The sequence below is a fragment of the Lynx canadensis genome, chromosome D4 (assembly GCF_007474595.2).
Source record: "Lynx canadensis isolate LIC74 chromosome D4, mLynCan4.pri.v2, whole genome shotgun sequence".
Classification (NCBI taxonomy): Eukaryota; Metazoa; Chordata; class Mammalia; order Carnivora; family Felidae; genus Lynx; species Lynx canadensis.
Genome location: NC_044315.2, coordinates 79970533 through 79994132, shown reverse-complemented (window position 1 = coordinate 79994132; position 23600 = coordinate 79970533). Strand labels below are relative to the sequence as shown.

General features: G+C 41.3%; 1 protein-coding gene across 1 annotated transcript in view; it reads left to right on the top strand.

Moving 5' to 3' along the window:
- The window catches only part of C5 (complement C5), an 85810-nt gene extending 63277 nt beyond the window's left edge, over positions 1 to 22533 (top strand). Inside the window, exons 30-41 of the mRNA XM_030293024.1 lie at positions 306 to 458; positions 3087 to 3149; positions 4932 to 5013; positions 5539 to 5596; positions 10798 to 10900; positions 11297 to 11371; positions 11488 to 11593; positions 12443 to 12526; positions 13454 to 13543; positions 15722 to 15805; positions 21244 to 21382; positions 21952 to 22533. Of these exons, the coding sequence (XP_030148884.1) occupies positions 306 to 458; positions 3087 to 3149; positions 4932 to 5013; positions 5539 to 5596; positions 10798 to 10900; positions 11297 to 11371; positions 11488 to 11593; positions 12443 to 12526; positions 13454 to 13543; positions 15722 to 15805; positions 21244 to 21382; positions 21952 to 22090 (1176 nt within the window). The 3' untranslated portion in view covers positions 22091 to 22533. The remainder of the gene's footprint in view (positions 1 to 305; positions 459 to 3086; positions 3150 to 4931; positions 5014 to 5538; positions 5597 to 10797; positions 10901 to 11296; positions 11372 to 11487; positions 11594 to 12442; positions 12527 to 13453; positions 13544 to 15721; positions 15806 to 21243; positions 21383 to 21951) is intronic.
- The last annotated feature ends 1067 nt before the right edge of the window (positions 22534 to 23600 follow it).

The window sequence follows — 23600 nt, the reverse complement described above, 5'->3', positions numbered from 1 at the left end:
AGGAGACAGTCATGCAAGGATTAGGAGGCATTCTGCAAAGAGTGACTGGCCTGAGGTCATGCACCCAGGACACCTGGAGAGCCTGGAACTGAGGCCACACTTCCTTCCTCTCCCTGCCAACAGCAGCATCCTTACTGGGGAGGGAGAGACCTCCACCTAGGAGCCCTTCACCAATTTCACTCAGTCAGCTGGAGTTTCCCCACTGGTCAGTGCATCCTCACTCTCTCATAAGAAAGCAGATTTGTAAATACAGGGAAGGTATAAATGAGCTAAACCTGTTTTTGTGCCTTGCTGATTGCTGACAGGATACGATTAATGCCATCGAGGGCCTGACGGAATATTCACTCCTGGTGAAACAACTCCACTTGAACATGGACATCAATGTCTCTTACAAGCATAAAGGTGACCTCCACCGTTATAAGATGACAGAGACGAATTTCCTTGGGAGGCCAATAGAGGTAAATTAAGGACTTTTTATAAAATTTTATAACTGGGTGGGCCCTTTGAAGTCATGTGTTCCCCTCTTACTTTACAAATGTATCTATTTACTACTTAAAAATACATTGAGTACCTGCTATGTCCCGGGCACTGGGAATTCAAAAGCAAAGTGTATGAAGAAACTGGGTACTCAGGGAGACTGCTGTTTTAACAGACAGAAAAAAAATAAGAGCCTTGGTAGGGACATGGAAGGACAGAGAAGGGTCTCCTGACCCAAGGTGAGAGGTAGGAATTTGTCAAGTGCGTCCAGATGCACAGGTTAAATCTGGGAGAATCAGGATGAGTTAGCAAGGTGAAGAAAAGGGGGAAAACATTCTAGTCAAAGAGAACAGTATGCACAAAGGTGCAGTGGTAGGAGTGAGAGGGAAGACACGCGTGGACATCCACCAGTGGTTCCACGTGGGCCTGTCATACACACAAAGTATGGCCAAACTGAGGGATTGGCCTTTCGGTCCCCTGACAGCTTACCCCATGTACCCCTGCTGGATTTTTTTTTTATGAAAACCTCAATGGCCTGTGAAAATTTCCCAAAGTAAAGGACACGTTGGAAGAACTAGTTTCTGTGTCAATAAGAGTAGCTGCTAGTAAACGGCTGCCAACATATATTTTTCTAATTACCACATTTCAGATTATTTTAGGTCATATTTAAATACACAGATGACTGGAAATAGTTTTTAACTGTCTACATGCTCTACAAATCCATGTTTGGGAGAAGTAAGTAGGCATGAGAAATAAAATTGAACGTGAAAATTGAAAACAATTGGCCCACAGATAAAAAAAAAAAGATAGGTATGGATATGGATATATAGACAGAGATATAGACATATTCCAACACTTGAAAGTCCAGAGACCTCAAATAAAAATCTGCCTCCAAACTCTTGAAAAACCGGACAATCAGGCAACAGGGTGTTGGCCACAGCAAGCACTCTTCAGTGGTCCCAGTTGTCCGGCAGTCACGTGACGTGTGTGTGTGTGTGTTGTGTTGTGTGTGTGTCCTTGTGTCCCTTGCTTGGTGCCTGGGCCTCTGCAGGCACGTGTGCTTATGGCCCCCAGGGTGGTAATGTGTCTCCTTTCTCTGGGAGCGTGTAGACTTCACCAGAGGTTCACATTCCAAGCCATGGTCTAAGATCTCATGAGGAGCTCTTGACCTGAGCGGCAAGGTAGGCCCACCGGAGATGTAACTGCAGTTAATTCTTCTCTACAGGGCTAATGCTGTAAGGGCCTCTTGCCATTTTTAAATAACTAAAACTCAGCCCATGACGCTGTCTTTGTATAAAACTCAGGCTATGAGTATCTAGTCTGGAATATCTCTATGCCAGCATTTCCTGAAATGCATTACCTAACAAAGGTTTGGTGGTCAAGTTAGTGTGGGACACTCTAGTTTATTTTTTTTTTTTTAATTTTTTTTCAACGTTTATTATTTATTTTGGGACAGAGAGAGACAGAGCATGAACGGGGAGGGGCAGAGAGAAGGGGAGACACAGAATCGGAAACAGGCTCCAGGCTCCGAGCCATCAGCCCAGAGCCTGACGCGGGGCTCGAACACACGGACCGCGAGATCGCGACCTGGCTGAAGTTGGACGCTCAACCAACTGCGCCACCCAGGCGCCCCGGACACTCTAGTTTAAATGAAGTTAATCAAGTTTGTTCATAGAGGATTCCTACCCCACCCTTCATATGTATATGAGTAATTGTGGTGACCCTGGGGAAGAACGGGCAATGGAGGGACATGGGGACGGGGGCAGGGCAACAGTATTCATTTCCCAAACCTATCTGTCACTCAAGTTCATAGAACCCATTCCTCATGCAGCATCTTGATGCACTGGCTTTTCAGTAAATGCTGCTATCTTCCATCAGGGAGAACAAGAGAATTGCCTTGTTATCTACATTTACTAAAATCTAGAGGAAGGGCTGACAACTCTTCATGCACACTGAATCCCCTTTGCACTAGTGTGCTAAGTGAGGGAAGGGGCAGCCTGCAGCCTTGGAGCGAGCAAGAAACCTACTCCTTGGGCCTCTTGCTCAGGATGGCCTCTCCCACGCCGTCCACACATCAGGGAGCTTTGTACAACAGAGCTTCTCCGGAGGGGAGGCTTTCTTAACCCAGTCCTGACCTTCGCTCTCCTCCTGGAAGGACAGAAGAAGAGTGTCAGCACCTAAGGATCTGGCAGGCTTAAGTGAGGTGCCGGATGGGGCAACGGGGTTTGAATAAAAGACCAGTGGAAGTGGAGGAGATGAGCCTCCTCCTGAGGCACTGAAAGGGATTTATTCCATTGGCAAAAGGAGATGAAGATCCAGTTCTATCATAACCATATATAAATGAAAACATAACCCAAAGTGGCCTCTGCTGTGTTGGTTTTGCGGGCTTGCTCAGGAGAGCTCAAGACGTGGTATTCATACGGACAAGGGAAAAGGAATTTCCAGCACTTCTAGCGTCTGTGTGCACAGGATCTCCACTGTCTTACCCATTGAATCTCACAGAAGCCCAGAGAGAGGAAGCTGGCAGGTGTCAGGCTACTTTTCATTGTTCTGTCCTCCCTCCCTATTGAAGAAGAAAACAAAGCACAGTTTCTCATCCACCTTTCCAGGTGCCCCTCGATGATGACCTCGTCGTCAGTACTGGGTATAACAATGGTGTGGCTACGGTGCACGTAAGTATTTCATTGAGAGCCGATTTCAACCATATGTCTGCTTGTACTAAGTAACATGAAAGAAAGTTAGGGACTTTGCCACAAAGTTACAGAGATCTAGGCTTGGGCAACCAGGACTAAAGTAGGATTCATTTACTCGTTCTTTTTAGCTGTCTCAGTAGCAATCCTCACAATTTCTTTTTGCAGATGGCTACGTTAATCCTTGTACGTATATAGTCTTTGTATTTGTGGAAATTATATATATAATTATACATATATATATAATTTTATGGTTCTGTAGTTGTATGTGCGTATGACGCATGTGTGTGATTATACACACATACATATCCCTGCTTTCTATGGTTAGTAACATAGTCACATCGCAATTCTCCAGCATCATTGCAGATTGATGAATATATGTAAGGACTTAAGTTTCTATTATTTTAACTGCAGACTGCATGCACATACACAAACAGCTTAGAGAAACGTGTGACTGACTGCCGAATGGCTAAGATGAACTACATATTCTAAGCATCAATTAACACTCTACTTATGATTTCAGTTACGCTCTTATCTTTGGCATGTCCATTCCGTCTAAGACTTTATGAGATTGCATGGTTGGGTTGGTGGGGGAGACAGACTGTGCATTTCTCTGTCACTTCTAGTTGCTCTCAGTATATCTACTTCTGGAAGCACCTCTGTCCTTCCCTGCACACCTGTAATTTGTCATTTACTACGGCGGCATGGGGGTTAGGAGAAAACCATACTTCCTGGCCTTGAAGTGTTTTGCATGAAATTAGAGTAAACAGGTTCCAGGACAAGAGGCTTAGGAACTTTTCTATACAGTAAAGTACTCAGATTTGACCACATGGGATTTGGCAAGATTCTGCCTGGCTAGATGTCATCTTTTTTTTTTTTTTTTTTTTTTTTTTTTTTTTTTTTTTTTGCCTACTTGGGCTTCTCAGGTATGTTTCAAATTATAGAGTTCGCTGAAAGTCCAGCTGTTGGGAAATGAGTCTTTGCCATACCCCATTTGTACTGGATTGTGGAATCAATACTTTGGGCATTTCACCTGCAGCAACAGTACAGCCATGATGCCTTCCCCACTGTCCTGTTTTTTGTTTTTTATTCTTAAGTTAGTTAACATACAGTGTAGTCTTGGCTTCAGGAGTAGAACCCAGTGATCCCACTTACATACGACACAAGTGTCCTCCTTAATGCCCATCACCCGTTTAGCCCATCCCCATCAACCCTCAGTTTGTTCTCTGTATTTAAGAGTCTCTCTTATGGTTTGCCTCCCTCTCTGTTTTTATCTTATTTTTCCTTCCCTTTCCCCCATAGTCATCTGTTAAGTTTCTCAAATTCCACATTTGAGTGAAGTCATGTGATATATGTCTTTCTCTGACTTATTTCACTTAGCATAATATCCTCCAGTTCCATCCATGTTGTTGCAAATGGCAAGATTTCATTCTTTTTCATCACCAAGTAGTATTCCATTATATATATTTGTGTGTGTGTGTGTGTGTGTGTGTGTGTATACATACCACATCTTCTTTATCAGTTGATAGACATTTGGGCCCTTTCTGTACTTTGGCTATTGTTGATAGTGCTTCTATAAACATTGGGGTGCATATGCCCCTTTGAATCAGCACTCCTGTATCCTTTGGATGAATTCCTAGTAGTGCAATTGCTGGGGCATAGGGTAGTTCTCATTTTAATTTTTGGAAGAACCTCTACACTGTTTTCCAGAGTGGCTGCCCTGTCCTGTTTTAAATAGACTGTTGTTCACACGTCCCAACGTAGGTAACAACTGTGGTTCAGAAAACCAGTACTTCTGAGGAAATCTGCAGCTTTCATTTGAAAATTGAAGCCCAAGACATAGAAGGTAAAACAGAACGATACACGCTGTAATTGTGTGCCTTTTTTTTTCTACCTGTGGCCTTCACATCCCTCTCCTGGTGGGTTGGTTCTCTCCTCCACTCCAGAAGCAAGCCCCCTTGCACCCTGAAGTACCCCTCTAACCTTGGCTCTGGGGTCAGGGTACCTGCTCTCCTCTGCCCTGATAGCTTCCATTTGCAGCTCAAAGGCCTGTTCCTCCAGGACACTTTCCGGCCACCAGTGAATCCAAGCATCGGCCCTTTCTCCCTCCAACCTTCTGCAAACACGTTACCTTCAATAACTCCTTCCTTAAATCATAACTTCTTTGAGAGCAGGGAACTGTTACGGCTATTGGTATTGTCAGCAGCCATGAATTGCCATTAAACTCACCAGCAGCGCCAGCTTCCAAATCAAAACTCATGTTTAAATGTGTTCAGGGACTTTTTCGTTAATTATTCAGTTGCGACAGGGCACAAAACAGCTAAGAATGGTTTACTCTCATTTTTTGTTTGCTTGTTTTTTGTATGCGCAGCTTCCAGCTACAGACGCTACAGCGACTCAGATTACAAACGCATAGTAGCATGTGCCAGGTAAGCCTGTTTCCACAGAGGGGAGCACAGACTCAGGGCCTCACTTGTGCCGTGGTATTATCTCTTTACATCTTTTGGAGTTTTAAGATGGCCGGAAGATGCAAAATTGTGCGCTTGTTAAAATGCAGAACATAATGGGTATTCTTAGCTACTTTGTAGAACAGCTTCATTTTTGCTCATAGTTTTCCCTCCCACATTTGGCCTTCTTCTAATTCAAACAGTATAATAGCGATTTTTTCTGTCTTCCAGAAAGGTAGAGAGGAGACAGAAGGATGAGGAAAAGAAAAAGCAAAAGATTTTCTTATAAGCAGCTTCTACTCTCTTACTTAGATCCCATTCCCCCAGAAAATTCCCTAGCCATTATCAGCCAGTGGTTCTCAACTCAGGCTGCACATGGAAGTCAGCTGGAGAGCTTTTAGAACTATCCAAAACTCGGGGCGCCTGGGTGGCTTGGTCGGTTAAGCGTCCGACTTCGACTCAGGTCATGATCTCACGGCCCATGAGTTCAAGCCCCGCGTTGGGCTCTGGGCTGACGGCTCAGAGCCTGGAGCCTGCTTCAGATTCTGTGTCTCCCTCTCTCTCTGTCCCTCCCCTGTTCATGCTCTGTCTCTCTCTGTCTCAAAAATAAATAAACGTTAAAAAAAAAATTAAAAAAAAAAAAAGAACTATCCAAAACTCTAGCCTCACCCCCAGAGGTTATCCTGATGGCAGCCAGCGTCGAGAGCCACCAGCCCTCCACAGGCTAACTCCAGAGCCCCGAACTGACCACTGTAACAGTTTCCTGTTGCTCCTTGGTAACAATTTACCAGAAACTTAATGGTTACGAAGCCCAGATTTATTCTCTTACAATTCTGGAGGTCAGAAGTCCTGCCTGAAATCAATGGGCTACCTTCCTCCTAGAGGCTCTAGGGGAGAATCCACTTCCTCACCTCTTCCAGATGCTGGAGGCAACCATCTCCCCTGCTTCTTTCCCTTATAAAGACCCTAGTGATTACACTGGCCCCCCCCAGATAATCCAGAATAATCTCTTGATTGCAAGACCCTTAAATTAATCACATCTGCAAGTCCCTTTTGCTGCATAAGGTAACGTATTCACAGGTTCAGGGAATTAGGACGTGGACATCTTCAAGGGCCATTATTCTGCTCACCACATCCACCATCCTAAAACACTTCTAAAAGTGTAGGCTTTTGAAAATATGTGTACGTATCTTAGTGCTCACATAGAGTGAATCAATCAGTGGCAAAGCCATGTTAGAGCGCAGGCTTCTGCCTTCTTCCTTTCATTACCCCATCAGCACTTCCTGTTGGGCTCTGTTTCCTTATTCTTCATATTCTCAATAACTGATTTCTGTGGTTGGTACTCTGCTGATTTTACTGATCATCACATGTGATGTCAAAGCACTCAGTATGGATAACTCAGAAATTCCATCGAGTTGTGTTATAGATTTGAGATGTAAAGGATTTTAGGGATGATATCGTAATCCCTTATTTTAGAAATAAAGAGGGGCACCTGGGTGGCTCTGTCCGTTAAGCCTCCGACTCTTGGTTTCGACTCAGGTCATGATCTCACGGTTTGTGACTTTGAGCCCTGCATCAGGCTCTGCACTGACAGTGCTGGGCCTGCTTGGGATTCTCTCTCTCTCTCTCTCTCTCTCTCTCTCTCTCTCTCTCTCTCTGCCCCTCCCCTGCTCATGCTCTCTCTCTTTCTCTCCAAATAAATAAATTAACTTAAAAAAAAGTTTAGAAATAAAGAGACAGAGACACAAAGAGGTGAGGTAACCCGCCAAGTTGTCACAGAGTTGGTGGCAAAGCCAGGGCCTCAAGCCGCAGACCCTGACACCCAGTCCAGGATCTGAGCCACCTCCTCCAATCAGTATAACCTGAGCCCACTGACCTCAGGGAACAGCACACTGCTTCCCACTGCCTCCTTCCCAGCCATTGCCAATGCTTGCCCAATCTCTCTCTCTTCAGGATTCCCTCCCTGGCCAGTCTGCTCACGATATCTCCTTCCATCCCTGTCCAGTCTCTGCCCTCTGTTCCCTCTCAAACATCCTTCCTCATTCCCTCATGTCTTTCTGCTAAGAAGGTTCCCCTTTCCCTTCCTCCTAACTGCCATTTCTGCTCTTGGGTACCTCTCTTCTGGGGGAGTTGTCTTTATATTCACAATACTTGTCACAGGGAGAGGTGAGCAAACTTGTTCAGGGCAAAGCCAGAGTCACGGCGTGGGACCCTATAGTGGGCGCAAAGGAGGGCTCTCTGATCGTGGAGGAGGCCACCTGGGGGGGGGGTAGCCTCTGCTGCAAAGTCCTCATGTGACCTGTAGCAAACCAGCTCACTTCTCTGGGCCTCTTCTGTAGGGCAAGGATACTGAACTAGCTCATCCCCAAGTGTTTTCCAGTTCTTATGTTCCACAGCTGTGCAATACCTACAGAGGCTCTTATCAAAACCTCATTCATTAGAGGGGCACCTGTGTGGCTCAGTCCGGTAAGCTTCCGACTCTTGATTTCAGCTCAGGTCGTGATCTCACAGTTTGTGGGTTCAAGCCCCACATCAGGCTCTGCACTGATACCGTGGAGCCTGCTTGGGACTCTCTCTCTCCCTCTCTCTCTCTCTCTGTCCCTCTCCCCTGCTCGTGCTTTCTCTCTCACTTTCAAAAATTTAAACTTAAAAAAAAAACAAACTCATTTATTTGAATTCATTGACAGGAGGCCTAATTCCAGATTGCTAATATACAAAAGAAGGCAAATGGAGATGTAATATTGAATTTTCTATTTTTTTTTTATTTATTTATTTTTTTAATTTTTTTTTCAACGTTTATTTATTTTTTGGGGGACAGAGAGAGACAGAGCATGAACGGGGGAGGGGCAGAGAGAGAGGGAGACACAGAATCTGAAACAGGGTCCAGGCTCCGAGCCATCAGCCCAGAGCCTGACGCGGGGCTCGAACTCACGGACCGTGAGATCGTGACCTGGCTGAAGTCGGACGCTTAACCGACTGCGCCACCCAGGCGCCCCTGAATTTTCTATTTTTTGACTTTTACAAATTCGGAACAGAATGTTCAAAAAAGCCAGGTGGAATATGCTTTGGCTCTGTAAAGCTGAAGTTAGGTTGGATAAAGTCCAAAAGTAACTGTGTAGTACTTATTTATGTGAAAAATTCTCTGCCATCCAATATTCTCTCTCCTGATTAAAAACAAAAAACAAAACAAAACAAAAACAAAAACAAAAAAAAAAAAACACACCAGCATACAGTTTCTGTATTCAGGGGGTCTCTTTCCTGTATTTAGCTTCTTACAACCTCTCTGTTGTATCCATAAGAGAAGAAAAAAAGGATTTCTCTTCTCTCCTCTCTGAACAAAATGCCTTTGGGGGAGATTGCTGTCTTTGGCAGCAGGCAAGGGGCTTCTTGAAAGGAAGGTTTCTGTTCCATGGTTGAAACAGTCACCATGGCAACCAGTCATCAAGGCTCCAGCAACTTTTCATAGACATTCTCCATTCAGGAGGCCCTTTTCCATTCTGTTGACAGAGTATTTGCATCTGTGAGCAAGAGGTCTCTGCTTCTGGTGATACTCACCCGCCCAGTTACGGGGAGATGTCCAGATATCATTTTACAATTCCACATTGTCTTACAGTCTGTTGTTAATTGTTAATTTGGTGAAGAATGGGGTTAAATTTCTGTAACCAGAGATTTTATAATATCTTTTACGGTAACTATTACATGCAAGACATCTAATGGGGTCTGCCCTGATTAGGTGCAATTGGGGGAAAGGGATCCCTTGCCACCTCTATCTCAAATAAAACCTCCCATTTAATTAAAACTCATTCCTTTAGGTGAGATCAATTTATCTGCCCCCCTACAACACTGTCTCCCCCGTTTCTTCCTTTAATCCTGATTGATCTTTAAGCTCCACTCTCAAAAGTCTGGCTACCTGTCAAGCATCTTGAGGTGAAGCTGGGACCTGAAACTCAACCTTTGCAGAACCACACTCTGCCCCTGTCCCTGGGCCCCAGTCCCGGACCTGCCAACTTGCCCCTTTTAAATCTTCTAATTCCGCTTAATGGTAGCATCAACCTCTGCCACTCAAAACGAAGCCTTGGAATTATAAAGATAAAACTAACACACAAGTTCATTCTTCTTCACAGTTTATTTTGCAAATAAGAAAATGAGCTCTAGAAAGGGAGAACAATTTGTGGAAATGTCTCAGCAGAACTGGGTGAATCCCAAGTTTCCTGATTCCCCAGTTCAGTGTTTTTTTTCTCTCTCTCTTATCAGAAAAACAAAAAAAACTTAAACACTAAATCTCCCATTTTACCCCCTTTGCCTTTTTCCTTAGCTTCCTCCCAAACACAATTCCTAGCAAAGGATAGTCCTCAAACACTTTTTTAAAATAAATTATCTATTGGGGCACCTGAGTGGCTCAGTTGGTTAAGCACCTGACTTCAGCTCAGGTCATGATCTCGTGGTTTATGGGTTCGAGCCACGCATCAGGCTCTATGCTGACAGCTCAGAGCCTGGAGCCTGCTTCAGATTCTGTCTCCCTCTCTCTGCCCCTCCCATGCTTGTGTGCTCTCTCTCTCTCTCTCTCTCTCTTAAAAATGAATGCACATTAAAAATTTTTTTAAAGAATAAATTATCTATTGTGGAAAATTTAGAAAACACAGAAAAGCATGGGTAAGAAAAAGAGATCATCACTTATAATCTCACCATCCAGAGAAAGTAGCTGCTAACATTTTAGGTATTTCCTTCCAGTCTTTTCCTAAACATGCTTATTGAGTCTTTTTCCAATATAGAATTAATTTTCTTTTTCAAATGTGCTCTGTTAGAAAAAAAGAACTAGAATAGAAATCAAGAGGTTTATGCAGCTCTGGGGTGAACTAGTCATGTGACCTTGAACAAGTACCTTACTCTTATCCTCAGTTTCCTCAACTAGTTAAAGAGCTTGGACTGAATGACTTCTATGATGTTTTCCAGCTCCAGAATGGTGGTCCATTTAAAGTATTTGCCAAGTGAGCAAAAGTTAGAATAGATGACTCAAAAGTCTCTTGCAACTCTAAACTTTAGAGATTGCAATGCATGTATTATAGAGAGGCAAGGAAGTGGAGACCCAAATTAAAAAGTAAAGCCTACTAAGAAATAAGACCTTTTCTTGAAGAATCTTGTCCACATATCTATTGCATTTCCTAATCTCTAATTTGTTTTAGCTACAAGCCCAGCAAAGAAGAATCATCATCGGGATCTTCCCATGCAGTGATGGATATCTCTTTGCCTACTGGAATCGGTGCAAACCAGGAAGACTTAAAAGCTGTAAATGTTGTCTTTTACATATGGTTATGGATGTTTGGTTTTCTTTACTGCACTATTTTACAGAGAAAGCTATTTTCTTTCCTTTTAATATATCACTTTCATGGAACCACCTAGAATATTCTTTCCAAACCAACAATCTACCTAAGCTTTGATTTTCCGAAGTAAAGTGGGGACATATGTGTGCATGGTCTGAACAAAATGTGAGTTCATATGATAACATGTCCAGACTTCTTCAAGAAGAGGAGCTGCTTTTCAGCTTTTTTGAATAGTGGATTACATCCCCATGTCTAACATCCCAATATTGGATGAAAGCATTTAAACAAAAAGATCAACTTTGAGAAAAAAATTTTTTAAAGATCATGAAATTAAATTCAAGCCTTCCCTTTCCTCTCTTAGCTTGTGGAAAGGGTAGACCAACTGTTAGCTGATTACCAAATCAAAGATGGACATATTATCCTGCAACTGAATTCGGTAAGTTCCACCTCCCACCGTTCTCCGTTTCCAATCACTATCCAAAATCTACAGGCCTAAAATGCTGAGTCTCTTCTCTCCCATTAATTTCCTCAAACCTTGAATTTGTCGGACAGATTCCTTCTGATGAGTTCCTTTGTGTTCGGTTCCGGATATTTGAGCTGTTTCAAGTTGGGTTTCTGAATCCTGCTACTTTCACGGTGTATGAATACCACAGACCAGGTAATCAGCTTGACTCGAAGATTTCTGCAGAGGATGACTTTGCCTTCGTTACACTACTCACCGCATCTCTCGTTTTTGGAGAAGCCCATTTCCCCCGCCCCCCTATTTCTTTCTTCCTCCAAGAATCACCTTGTCCACTGATATTCTCATCACATTTTGCCAAGGGTTCCGTTGTAGCAGTTGTCACATTGCTTTGTTGTTATCTGTTTGCATGTCTTTCTCACCAAACCCAGATGGAAGGCTTTCGTCCTTGTGCCCCCAGCATCTAACTCAGTGTTCAGTATATAACATGTATTGATAAATGTTGAGTGAATGACCCCCACTTTTGATCACTCAGCCTCTAATACTAAGTGATTGGAGAGCTCTTTGGGTCACAGGGCAGACAAGTCCACATTAAGCAGTTCTACTTAGTCCAAAAAAAAAAAAATTTCTTAAAATGAACCAAACTCTCATATCCATTCATTCTAGTTGTGTCTTCTGGAATCACATGGAACATACTAAGCCCCACTTCCCCTGTTCTTCTCCAGCCTAAACAATGACAGCTCTTTCGATTGGCTCTCGTGTAACACAATTTATTTCCTCTCATTTATGGAAGCACCAAATATTTTAATTCTAAGAAATAAATATGGAACAGTAAGTTTCAAGCATAGAAAGGGAAGTCTTTGAGGGAGGGTGGAAGGGGCCCATGCCAGGAGAGGCAATTCACAATTTAACCTCCCTGCACCTAAGTTACAAAATCGAAAGGTTTGGGATACGTGATCTCCAAGTTCCCATGGGAGACTCACTGATCCATGAATGTATTGAGAGTTAATCAAGCCACCTCTCCTAACTATGTTTTCATTGCCACAGATAAGCAGTGCACCATGTTCTATAACCCATTCGATGCCAGACTGCAGAAAGTCTGTGAAGGAGTAACATGCAAATGCATAGAAGGTAAACTTCATTTAACATGTTTAGGCTGCATGCTTGTTTAAAGCAGCCAGTCATAATCCAGGGCTAATCTGGGGGAAGCTATTTGACAAACTCATTTCTCAGAAGTAGACATATAATCTCAGCTGATCGAAAGCTGATTCCTTTAATATGATAAAACTACTTCTCAGCAACTCGTGAACATCCTGATAGCTTCTACTGTACAGAGCGGGAGAAACACCATCTAGACAATTGTTGGATATCAGAGGATAGCATGATGCGAAATTTTTACTTTTCACATGGTCTTTTTAATGTAATAGGACCACAACCTAAGAGAACAGAGGCTCAAGACTGAGCCACTAGCTCCTCTTTCTTTTTTTTTCCCTTGTCCTTCCCACTTTGTGACATCTCTGTTTATTGTTCGGTTACCTTCAGTCTTCTGTAAACCTAAGACAGTCTTCTTGGTCAAGAAAAAGACCCAGAACCCAACAACAGTCAACAACCGATTCCATGTGGGTCTGAGCTGGTTTGGGGTTAATTTTGTTTTTCAGAAACCTTAACATCTATACATTTCTTAGGTACCTACTATACCATTTTATAACCGTAAATCAGTCCAGGTATCATCTTGGTTCCTTCAAGGCAGGAAGGGAATGGGAAAATTTTCCTCCTTTCTTCCGTGAAAACATATACATTTCTAAAGAACTGAATGTGGAGTGACTGCCCATTCTAAGCCTTCATGTTCAAGATTTTGTTTGTGCTTGTGTCTGTTTTGTTTTTGCTTTGCATAATGTTTTACTTTGTGGAAGAGGAGAAAATGGACAGGTTGTAGGTGTCTGGTATTTGTAAGGTTATACTGGATTGTCTCAGGACTCATGAGAACTGTGTTTAATGCAAAGGGAGTGGCTGCTTCTTTACGTTAACCTAACTTTTAGCACTTTTCGCAAAATCCAGCTGACTGCGGACAGATGCAGACAGAATTGGATCTGACAATCTCTGCAGATACTAGAAAAGAAACAGCATGTAAACCAGACATTGCCTATGGTAAGTTCAAAGGTTCAATGTAGAGTTCCATTAAACATGAGATGTTATGAATACGTGATCAGTTAGAAAGATCAACAACCTTTCACAATGATTATATCTGTGAATACTGTACTCCATGTGTTCCCTTGAAGGAAAATGCCATCGATTTTTGGCATTAACATGCAAAATCATTCATCCTTCAGGAGAGAAATGTAACTTTCATTTAAAATGATTGGAGTGATGTACACACCTGGCCAAGACACTTTACTCCAATAGATCACATTGAATTAAACATATTGAATTAAACTGAACTAAAATATAGTTAAAGAAAACTTTTGAGAAGCCAGGAAGATGTAAGATTTCACTAGCATATTCTTCCAGTCAATAGAGCAGAGGGAGAGACAAAGGTGGTTCGGGGGCTTGGAGTTTTTTCAAACTCCCTTTAAAGACAAGGTAAAAATATCGGTACTAAATCATTTTAAATGTATGCAGAACTGCAATCTTTCACTTCAAAAGGAGCATCTCCTTCTGGTAACCCGGAGCACAGAGCTAAATCTGATGCCCAGTATGGTTGTAGTCTTGTTTTCTATCCATAGTTTCTAATGTTTATTTATTTCTGGTGTGTGTGTGTGTGTGTGTGTGTGTGTGTGTGTGTGTGTGTGTGTGTGTTTTGAGAGAGAAAGAGAGCATTTTGTACACTATCTCAAACCATGTGTGTGTGTAAGTAGGGTGTTATTTATAAATGAGAGATAAGTACATCTAATTCAGCATTTTGTGTTTACCAACTGTTTTCATATATGGCTCCTCAGTGGGGCCCCCTAAGACTTCTTTGAGAATTATCTATATTTTGCCAGTGAAGAAACTGAGGCTCAGGGAGGCTCAGTAATTTGTTCAAATTTATGCAAGAAGTCAGTAGGAAAATGAGGATGCATCCTGGTCTCCAGTGTCATTTCCATTATATTATACTGACCTCTCTTAGTGGAAATGCAGCATCTCAGGATGAATTGGGTATGGTTTATAGTCTTTCTTTTTTTAGAATTCACCTTGATTTTTTTAAAAAAGCGAAAAAAGCTGCCTAACTCAGCCAAGACCCACTGCAGGTTTTAAAACACATTAAGATTTGAATACTATATTGTTTAATAAATAAAAATTTCACCAAATTATTTCTTCCCTCCATTTTAGAACTATTTTAACTCTTGAATATCAAAAACCTGTTTTAACACATAGAATAAATGCAATCTGGATGTAGTTTATTATCCTCAAGAAAAGGCTTATCTGGCTTTTTTGAAGACTATGGGTTGATATTAGAATAATAAAATAAAAACGAAATAAAATATTTCCCTCTCTCCACCTATGTCCAGAGCAGGTACGTTGCCCATATGCACCATAGAGACATAAATCTGAAATTCGGGACATTTTAAAATCTGTTTTAAACTACTAATTCACTCAGCTTTTGTTCTGGCACAATGAGTTCGTTCATCTAGCTCACTAGCTAGAATCCCCAAAATGGGCAAACCTTTCAGATCATTCACTTCAACCCCACCCAAGGCAAAAATGAGATCTTTTCTTAGGCCACATAGATGGGATAGATCTCTTTAAGCTTCCCATTCCAAAAGTGAGATCAAATACCATGGATTAAAAGGTAACGCCTGAAGGAAGAGAAACCAGGATAGAGAATGTCTCGTGTCAGAAGCAAAGATGAGTCAGAAAACGGAATCCTGTCAAAACCCAAAGATCAAAGCCAGTGGAGGTAGGCAAGGGATCAAGGCAAGGAGACAGGAGGCCCACAGGGCAGGCCTGAATGGTAGATAAACCCTCTGTGGGCCTATGGAGAAGGATCTCCTCCACGTTCCCCATGGGCGTGATCCCACTAATCGTAAAGGATCAGAATCTGAACACTCCATCTAACAAAGGCATATTTTTGTCTGTTTAGTGTGCTTCTGTCTTTTAATTTAATATTGCTCTTATCCCAATCAGCCCGTTCTGTAACAGTGGCAAGGGCAAATGGTTCTAAGTAGAATGGAACCATGAGTCATTATCAGAATCTAGGAAGGGCTTTTGGAAGAAATGAGATTTACCTCAGGGTGCCCGTAAAAGCTTGCTGTGCTTCCTTTCTCATTTGTTTGACAAACTCTGGCTTCTACTGGACACGGCATTAGTGATATTAAGCACGAATTCTTGTGTTGTTTCTTCTACCAGCTTATAAAGTTCGTATCACATCCATCACCAAAGAAAATGTCTTTGTTAAGTACACGGCAACCCTCCTGGATATCTACAAAGCTGGTGAGAATTCATTCATTTATTCTTTCACTCCACCAATATTTAGTACTTACTATGGGCCATTTTATTAGACACAGAGAAAACAACTTGAATAACACAACCAGAGTTCCTGCCTTCATAAACCTTATATTCCATAATATAAGGAGACACGTGTTTTTAAAAAGGAAATGAAAAAAACAAATTAAACAATTATTAATCATAGCCAGCACTATACTTGAGATATGGAATTAGTGTGGGAAGCTTCTGTATTGTGATAACAGACGGCATCGTTTAGGTGTGTAGCCATTAAAGGGACGGGGCAGAGAGGGAACCAAATATGCACAGGCCCGAGACAGCAAGCAACTAGGCACCATCAGGGAACTGATGAACCCCAGGGGGTAACTGGGCTATAATGAGACAGGGAGAGCCTAGCGTGAGAAGAGGCTGAGAGATAGACAGGAGCTGGGTCATACAGGGATTTATAAGGCAGGGCAAGAAATTTGGATTTTATTCTAGAAGTCCAAAGGGAAGCTAATAAAAGGTTTGAGGTAGGCAAATAGCATGATCTGATTTATGATTTTAAAAGATCACTCTGGGGGTGCCTGGGTGGCTCAGTCGGTTGAGCATCCGACTTCGGCTCAGGTCATGATCTCACTGTTTGTGAGTTCAAGCCTGTGTCAGGCTCTGTGCTGACAACTCAGAGCCTGGAGCCTGTTTCAGATTCTGCGTCTCTGGCTCTCTCTGCCCCTCCCCTGCTTATACTCTGTTTCTGGCTCTCTCTCTCTCTCAAAAATAAATAAACATTTAAAAAATTGAAAAAAAAAAAGAAAAGAAAAGATAACTCTGGCTTTCTTCTGTTGGAAGGAACACAAATAGAAAGAGGGAAACCAGTTAAAGACATCTGTGAAGTGCAAAGGCTTGGGTTAGAGGCTCAGTGAAGATAAATGAGAGTTTCAATAACCAATAGAATAAAATGAACTTGTATGTAAAATAACACATAAAACATTTAAAAATATGTTCCCTTTTATTCTCTAATTAAACTAAGCTATAAATGTTATAATGCTGCTTGTCAGATTACATAAATTACCACACAAATGATTCATTAAATCATTCTTTTTTAAATGTTTATTTATTTATTTTGAGAGAGAAAGTGAGAGTATGTGCACATGCACAAGCTGAGGAGGAGCAGAGAGAGGGAGAGAGAGAATCCCAAGCAGGCTCTGTGCTATCAGCTCAGAACCTGATGTGGGGCTCAACCTCAGGACCGTGAGATCATGACCTGAGCCGAAATCAAGAGTTGGATGCTTAACCAACTGAGCCACACAGGCGCCCCCATTAAATCATTCTAATAATTCCAAATAAGTTTTTTATTTTTAGAAATTGTCAGTTTTATTTTGCTTGCCTCACTACAGAATTGCCCATCTGAGCTTTGATTTGACAATGAGGAACCACCTCAAACATTTCCAATTACATCTTTATCGCATTGATAGTCTTTACACAACCTATAATCTCAATAAGTAATTTCTCCTATAGTGACAGTATTGTTCATGGTAATGAAGTCTCTCTCAGCTCAAGCTAAATTGGTAGTAATTACATTGAAAATGTTTCTAGTCCTTTGGATACTGTCTGACATTTTTACATATTCAACATATCTCTATTATCAGCTAAATCATAAAAACAATTTATTGAAATGCCATATTTAGCTTTCCCAATTTTCTTCATTTTTATTCCCCTTCAACCCTCAGTTTTCCAAATGTCAAAGGCAAAAAATGTAGACTTCATAAACTTTTTAAAAAACTGAAAAGTTTGTCATATTTTTAACTCTTGTCACTAAAACAAAAATATTTTCATAAATTCGCTTTTCCCTTAAGTTGACTTTATTTTGTTTTATATCAAATTTATGATCATTCTTGATTTTATAACAGCTCTTGTTCCACTTTTGTAGTTTCCTTTACTTATTTTTATATGGTTTTATCATTCTGTAATCTGTGAGTTTATCAAAACTGAAATATCTTTTCTTGAACAGCTAAAGATGGTATTGACAAAATTGCTAGACTATCATAAGCAAATCACCAAAAAGTATATCTATCCACTTTCTAAATATTTGCTCCTATAACACAATTGTGTACATAATTATGTATCAAAGTGAATCTATCAAACTCATAATTTCCAAACTGCCTTCACGATTCTAGCACTACCAGCTGCCCATCAAAATCCCAATATTTTTCCAATTTTGATTATTGCAATTGTTTTCATTATTACAATTTTTAAAGCTTTCTTATTACTTACTTCTGTCTAGTGTGTATTAGATATGTGGTAGTAAACACTAAATTTATTAAGACAATATTTAAAGTGATCTTTTGCTTGGCTCGTATCTTTATATTGTCCAGAGACACTTGATATCTACTTGATACATAATTCAGTCAAAGCCAAATTGAACAGCTGGGAACTTCCAAATTTTTGCTGAAGCCCAGACTCCTCTTTGGCATTGCATCTGCACCAGTAAGGAGTTCACATGAATATTCCTCATTGACTCCATTCTCTCAAACAGTTGTTCAGTTATTCCTTCCAGTACCTTGATATCAATAAAACCCATTAAGCAGTCTTCGAAGTCGGCAGGTTTTTTTTACATTATTTTAAACACTTTTGATGTTAAGTACTTGATTTTCTCAATAATTATTGAAATTTAAGGGGCGCCTGGGTGGCTCAGTCAGTTAAGTGTCTGACTCTTGATTTCAGCTCAGGTCATGATCTCATGTTTCATGTGATCAAGCCCCACATCGGGCTGTGTGCTGACAGTGCAAAGTCTGCTTGGGAGTCTCCCTCTCTCTCTGCCCCTCCCCCACTCTCATGTGCTCTCTAAATTAATTAATTAATTAATTAATTAATAAACAAGTAACATTTTAAAAAAGAGTTTAATAAAAAAATATTGGAATTTAATTTTATCACCTTTTTTAGATTTTCCAAAAAGCTGTGCTCTCATTTCAGTAGAGATAAATTTTACAATAAGTAGGACCATAAATCTAAATTGCAATATGTTTATATTGATTTTCTTTCTCTTTTGATATTCTATCAAGAGTTTTGAGTCTGAAAATGCTTGATCATTGTTAGCCATAGACTAGAGTTGGATTCTAATAATACTTTCCAAATATTTATTTGGTAGATCAATACTCTGATAAAATGCTTTTCTGGTTTTTATTGTTTCAAATATTTCGCTGTATGAAATTGATTTAGCATGTTATTCTGTTTTTTTCTCATTGATGATCACAAAGTTTATTTGAACCATGATCGTCATTCTGACAAAACAGGTGTTTAGCACTTCGATAGTTTCACAGCCCAACTTTTGAGCACCAATTGCATCCAGCTTTCACATTATAAGCAATAATAAGCCATTCCTATTTTTACTGAAATAATCAAGTGCTTTTCATTCCAGAAATGCAAGTTATTTGTTTTATTTTGCACCGATTCTTGCACAGAATCAAAAGACATTCCAGACTGTTCTCAATTTTGTGCAGTATCAGATGATTCCCAAGCTATAGTTCTTTTAAAATTTTTTAATGTTTATTTATTCTTATTTATTTAAATTTTTTTTTGTTTTTTACATTTATTTTTGAGAGAGACAGAGACAGAGACAGAGCATAAGCGGGGAGAGGCAGAGAAAGAGGGAGACACAGAATCCAAAGTAGGCTCCAGGCTCTGAGCTGTCAGCACAGAGCAGAGCCCAATGCAGGGCTCAAACTCACGGACCACAAGACCATGACCTGAGCCGAAGTCAGACACAATACCAACTGAGCCACCCAGGTGCCCCTAATGTTTATTTTTGAGAGGCAGAGAGCAATGAGAGAGAGAGGGAGACACAGAATCCGAAGCAGCTCCAGGCTCTAAGCTGTCAGCACATAGCCTGATGAGACCATAACCTGAGCCAAAGTCAGGCACTTAACTAACTGAGCCACCCAGGTGCCCCCCAAGCTGTAGTTCTTTTTAATATCATTTCTTTTCTGTTCTCCTGTCCATTCAGAAGATTCACATTTATGACATTTAAAAGGAAATGTTAAGAAAATTTTGCATAATTTATTATCTCTTCTTTCTGGGTGTTTATTTTTTAATATATACAAATTTTAAATGTCTATAAATATCAAAACATCACACATTTACCACTTACCCAAGAATTGCTGCACACTAACAATAAGCCAAACTAAGACCTAAACTATTTAAAACAGAGAGCAATTATACAGTTCAAGGATAATGACAAGTTGGTGTTTCCCCTAAAACACAGGGTGCTTGGGAGTGAAGATATAAATGGAAAAAAAAAAAAAAAAAAGATCAGTGATTGTTGAGCCAAGGTTAATTATTCCCTCTTTCTGAATATGCTTGAAATTTTCCATAACCAGAGGCTTTTAAAAATAATGATAAGGCCGTGACAGGGGCTGAGTTGGTAAACAGTGCTGGGAATATTGTTTAGATATTGCTGCCAGGGGAAGTCATGTATGTTTTAATGGTCATCAGGATAGCTGATGTGTGCACACTAGTTAAAGAACACTAATTAAAGTTTGCTATTGATGTAGTTACTATTATGTACATTATGTATTATGATGTATGTGCTATTATGTACAGGATAACTCTGTCAGAGTTTAATAACTGATCATCAGTCCTGAATCTATAGCAATGAATCAGGCCCAGTCCCTGCTTCAAGAAGCTTCCATCCTAGCTGAAGTTACATGTGGGGTGAAATACTGTGATAGAAGCTCAAGTATAATGGGAGTAAGGGAGAGACAGAGAGATATTTATGAGAAAGAGCCTCTGGGAGTGTTTACTGGAAACCTTAAGAATTGATGATGTGTTTGAGGATGGGTAGAAATTTAACAGGACAACATGGGGAGGAATGCATTTCAGGTAGGAGAGATAGCTTCTTGCCAATCTCTGAGTTCTTCGGGAATCCCAAGTTATCCTCCTTAAAATTTTCCAAGTCCTTCACACGTCTTACATTTTTCTACAAAGTTGTCCATTGCCAGCTACCAAATACTTTTTTGGTATTTTGGGGATTAATATTGTTTAACTATAGAGATGTTCTTTTAATTCCTGTTTCTACAGGAGTTACAGTAACAAACACTTATATAGCACTTGTTGTGTTCTAATCACTTTTCATATATATGTTAACCCATTTAATCTCACATCAGTTTCCCAAGGTGGGTTTTATCGTCACTCCCATCTTTCAGATGAGGGATCTGAGCCTTATTTGTCCGGGTCCACACAGCCAGCAAGTAGCAGAGCTGAGGTTTGTCCCAGAGAGCCTGATTCCAGATTCCAGAGTCTTAACCATATAGACATTGTCACTTTCCAATTGCCACTCGAGATAAACATATACTCTTGAGTAAATAGCCACGAGGTACTGGAATTGCGAGAGTTTATAATCTTGACATTATAACATGAATGTGATAACCTTACATGTGTGTGCCTCTCAGGAGAAGCTGTTGCCCAGAAAGACTCTGAAGTCACCTTCATTAAAAAGGCAACATGTGCTAACGCTGATCTGGAAAAAGGAAGACAATATTTGATTATGGGTAAAGAAGCCCTCCAGATAAAATACAATTTCAGTTTCAAGTAAGTCATTTTGGAGTCCCTTTGATCTTTCCTTCAAAACTAGGTGTAATTTATTCTTAAATACACTATATGTTTCTCATGTGTCCTGCTGTTAACCAACAAACCATTAGGAGCATAAATAAAATAATGTGAATTTACACTTGACCTTAGCCAAAAGGCCAAGAAGCAATGAAACAATGAGAATTGGAAACAAAGAACTACTTATAACCATCAGGGTAGCTGGGAACTCACTGATGGATAAACCGAGTGAGCACCTGGGTGTGTAGGTGTTTCTGAAGGCGCCCCTCCGCCACATCTGCCCCCTCAGTAAGTTCTCAGACTGTTCTGTTTGTAAAGAGGGAGATGTTTAAATATGCATCTTATGATCTCTTCTTAAAAAAATAGATCTTGAAACAGATGCCATTCCCGCCTTTAATCGTGGGGCCCCAAGCAGCTTCACGAGATTTGAGGGTTTGTGGCCCTTCCCAGGGGGAGGCTGGCCCAGCAGAGTCCGGCTGACACATGGGGTGAGCAGCCTGAGTGCCTTTGAATTGGGCTCTTCGCTATTCATTTTCCCTTTTTCTCGGCAGGTACCTCTACCCTTTGGATTCGTCCACCTGGATTGAATATTGGCCTACAAACGCAATGTGCCCATCATGCCAGGCGTTCTTGGCTAATTTAGATGAGTTTGCTGAAGACATTTTTCTAAATGGCTGCGAAAACCCCTGAGGAAGTTCAACCATGTAGGGTTTTCGCTGTGGACTCCTGTTGTGGAAGTGTCTTCCTTTTCTTTTGTTTCTTCTTCTTCTTCTTCTTCTTCTTCTTCTTCTTCTTCTTTTTAACATTCACAGCTGGTCTTATTTGGAAAGCTCACTTTACTTAGAATTAGTGGCACTTTACTTTTAGTAGAGGATGATTTTAAGAGCTGTAACTTTCTGAAAAAACACGGCCTTAGGGGGCATGGAGACAGACACCCGTTCCAAGGTTATCGGACACCAGAAGCAATAAAAATTGGACCACCTCCTAAAACCTACCGCTCAGGAATGTCTGCCGGGGACCAAAGAATAGCCCCCATTGAAATGGAGTATCTTACAATAACATGGCCTTTGCTTGAAAGAAAATACCGAGGGGCAGAGAGCTGGTCATTAAAACCTGACTTTGCTTTCAAAATGTGGGAAAAAGCGAAGAGGCCTATTATTTTATGTGAGGCCAGCTGGACCCACACAGATGGGCAAGTTGAGAGGCAGAGACCTGAGAAGGCCCAGCCTCAGAGTCCTCAGCAAACTGAGAAGGTGGGAGCATTTGCCCCTGTGGCTCCCCTTCCCCCCGTGGGGGTCCCACGACTCCCTCCGCTCCCTCCCAGCACCTGTCCGTTTCCCCCAGGGTCTCCCTCAGCAATAATCACCCTGGGAGGCAGCCCGCAGTGCAGCACCTGGTGAGGAGAAGCCAAGTGGTGATCAGGAGACCTTCCTGCTGGGCCCTAACCAGGTCTTGGAGCCGTGTTTGAACTTTTCTAAAAGAGGGTCTATAACAGGATGTTCATTTCTTTTTTTTCTTTTTTAATGTCTATTTTTTGAGAGAGAAAGAGACAGAGCACAAGCAGGGGAGGGGTAGAGACAGAGGGAGACACAGAATCCGAAACAGGCTCCAGATTCCGAGCTGTCAGCACAGAGCCCGACATGGGGCTCGGACCCACGATCTGAGAGATCATGACCTGAGCCAAAGTGGCCCGCTTAACCGACTGAGCCACCCAGGTGCCCCTAAGTGACCTTTAGATCTTAGGAAAGAATTTTCCCAATAGATTCCCATTTAATGTCTCAATAATCTCACAAGGTACAGGGATTATTATTATCCCCAATTTATGGAGGAGGAAATGGAAGCTCAGAAAAGTGAAGCAATTTTCCCAGCCTGGTAAGGGGCAGCAGTGGAGACCAAGCCCCAAGGCTTTCCCTCTGTCCAGACACATCCCTCTTCCACATCATGACCATCACATTGCTTGTCAGGTTTAATTTTCTAAGACCAAGGTAGGATGCAGTTGGAGTTTCTTAGGTATAGTTTAACGAACTCCATTGAAATCTCACCAGGAAACAGGAAGATAAACTCTGGCTGTAACAGTAACAATGACTGTAACACATTCCCTTTTTGTAAAATCTGCATTTTGCCAGTTAGGCAGAACTACACGAGGCTTGCAGTGTGCCTTGTAAGTAATACTAAGATTTTCCACTTCCAGGAGCTGAGA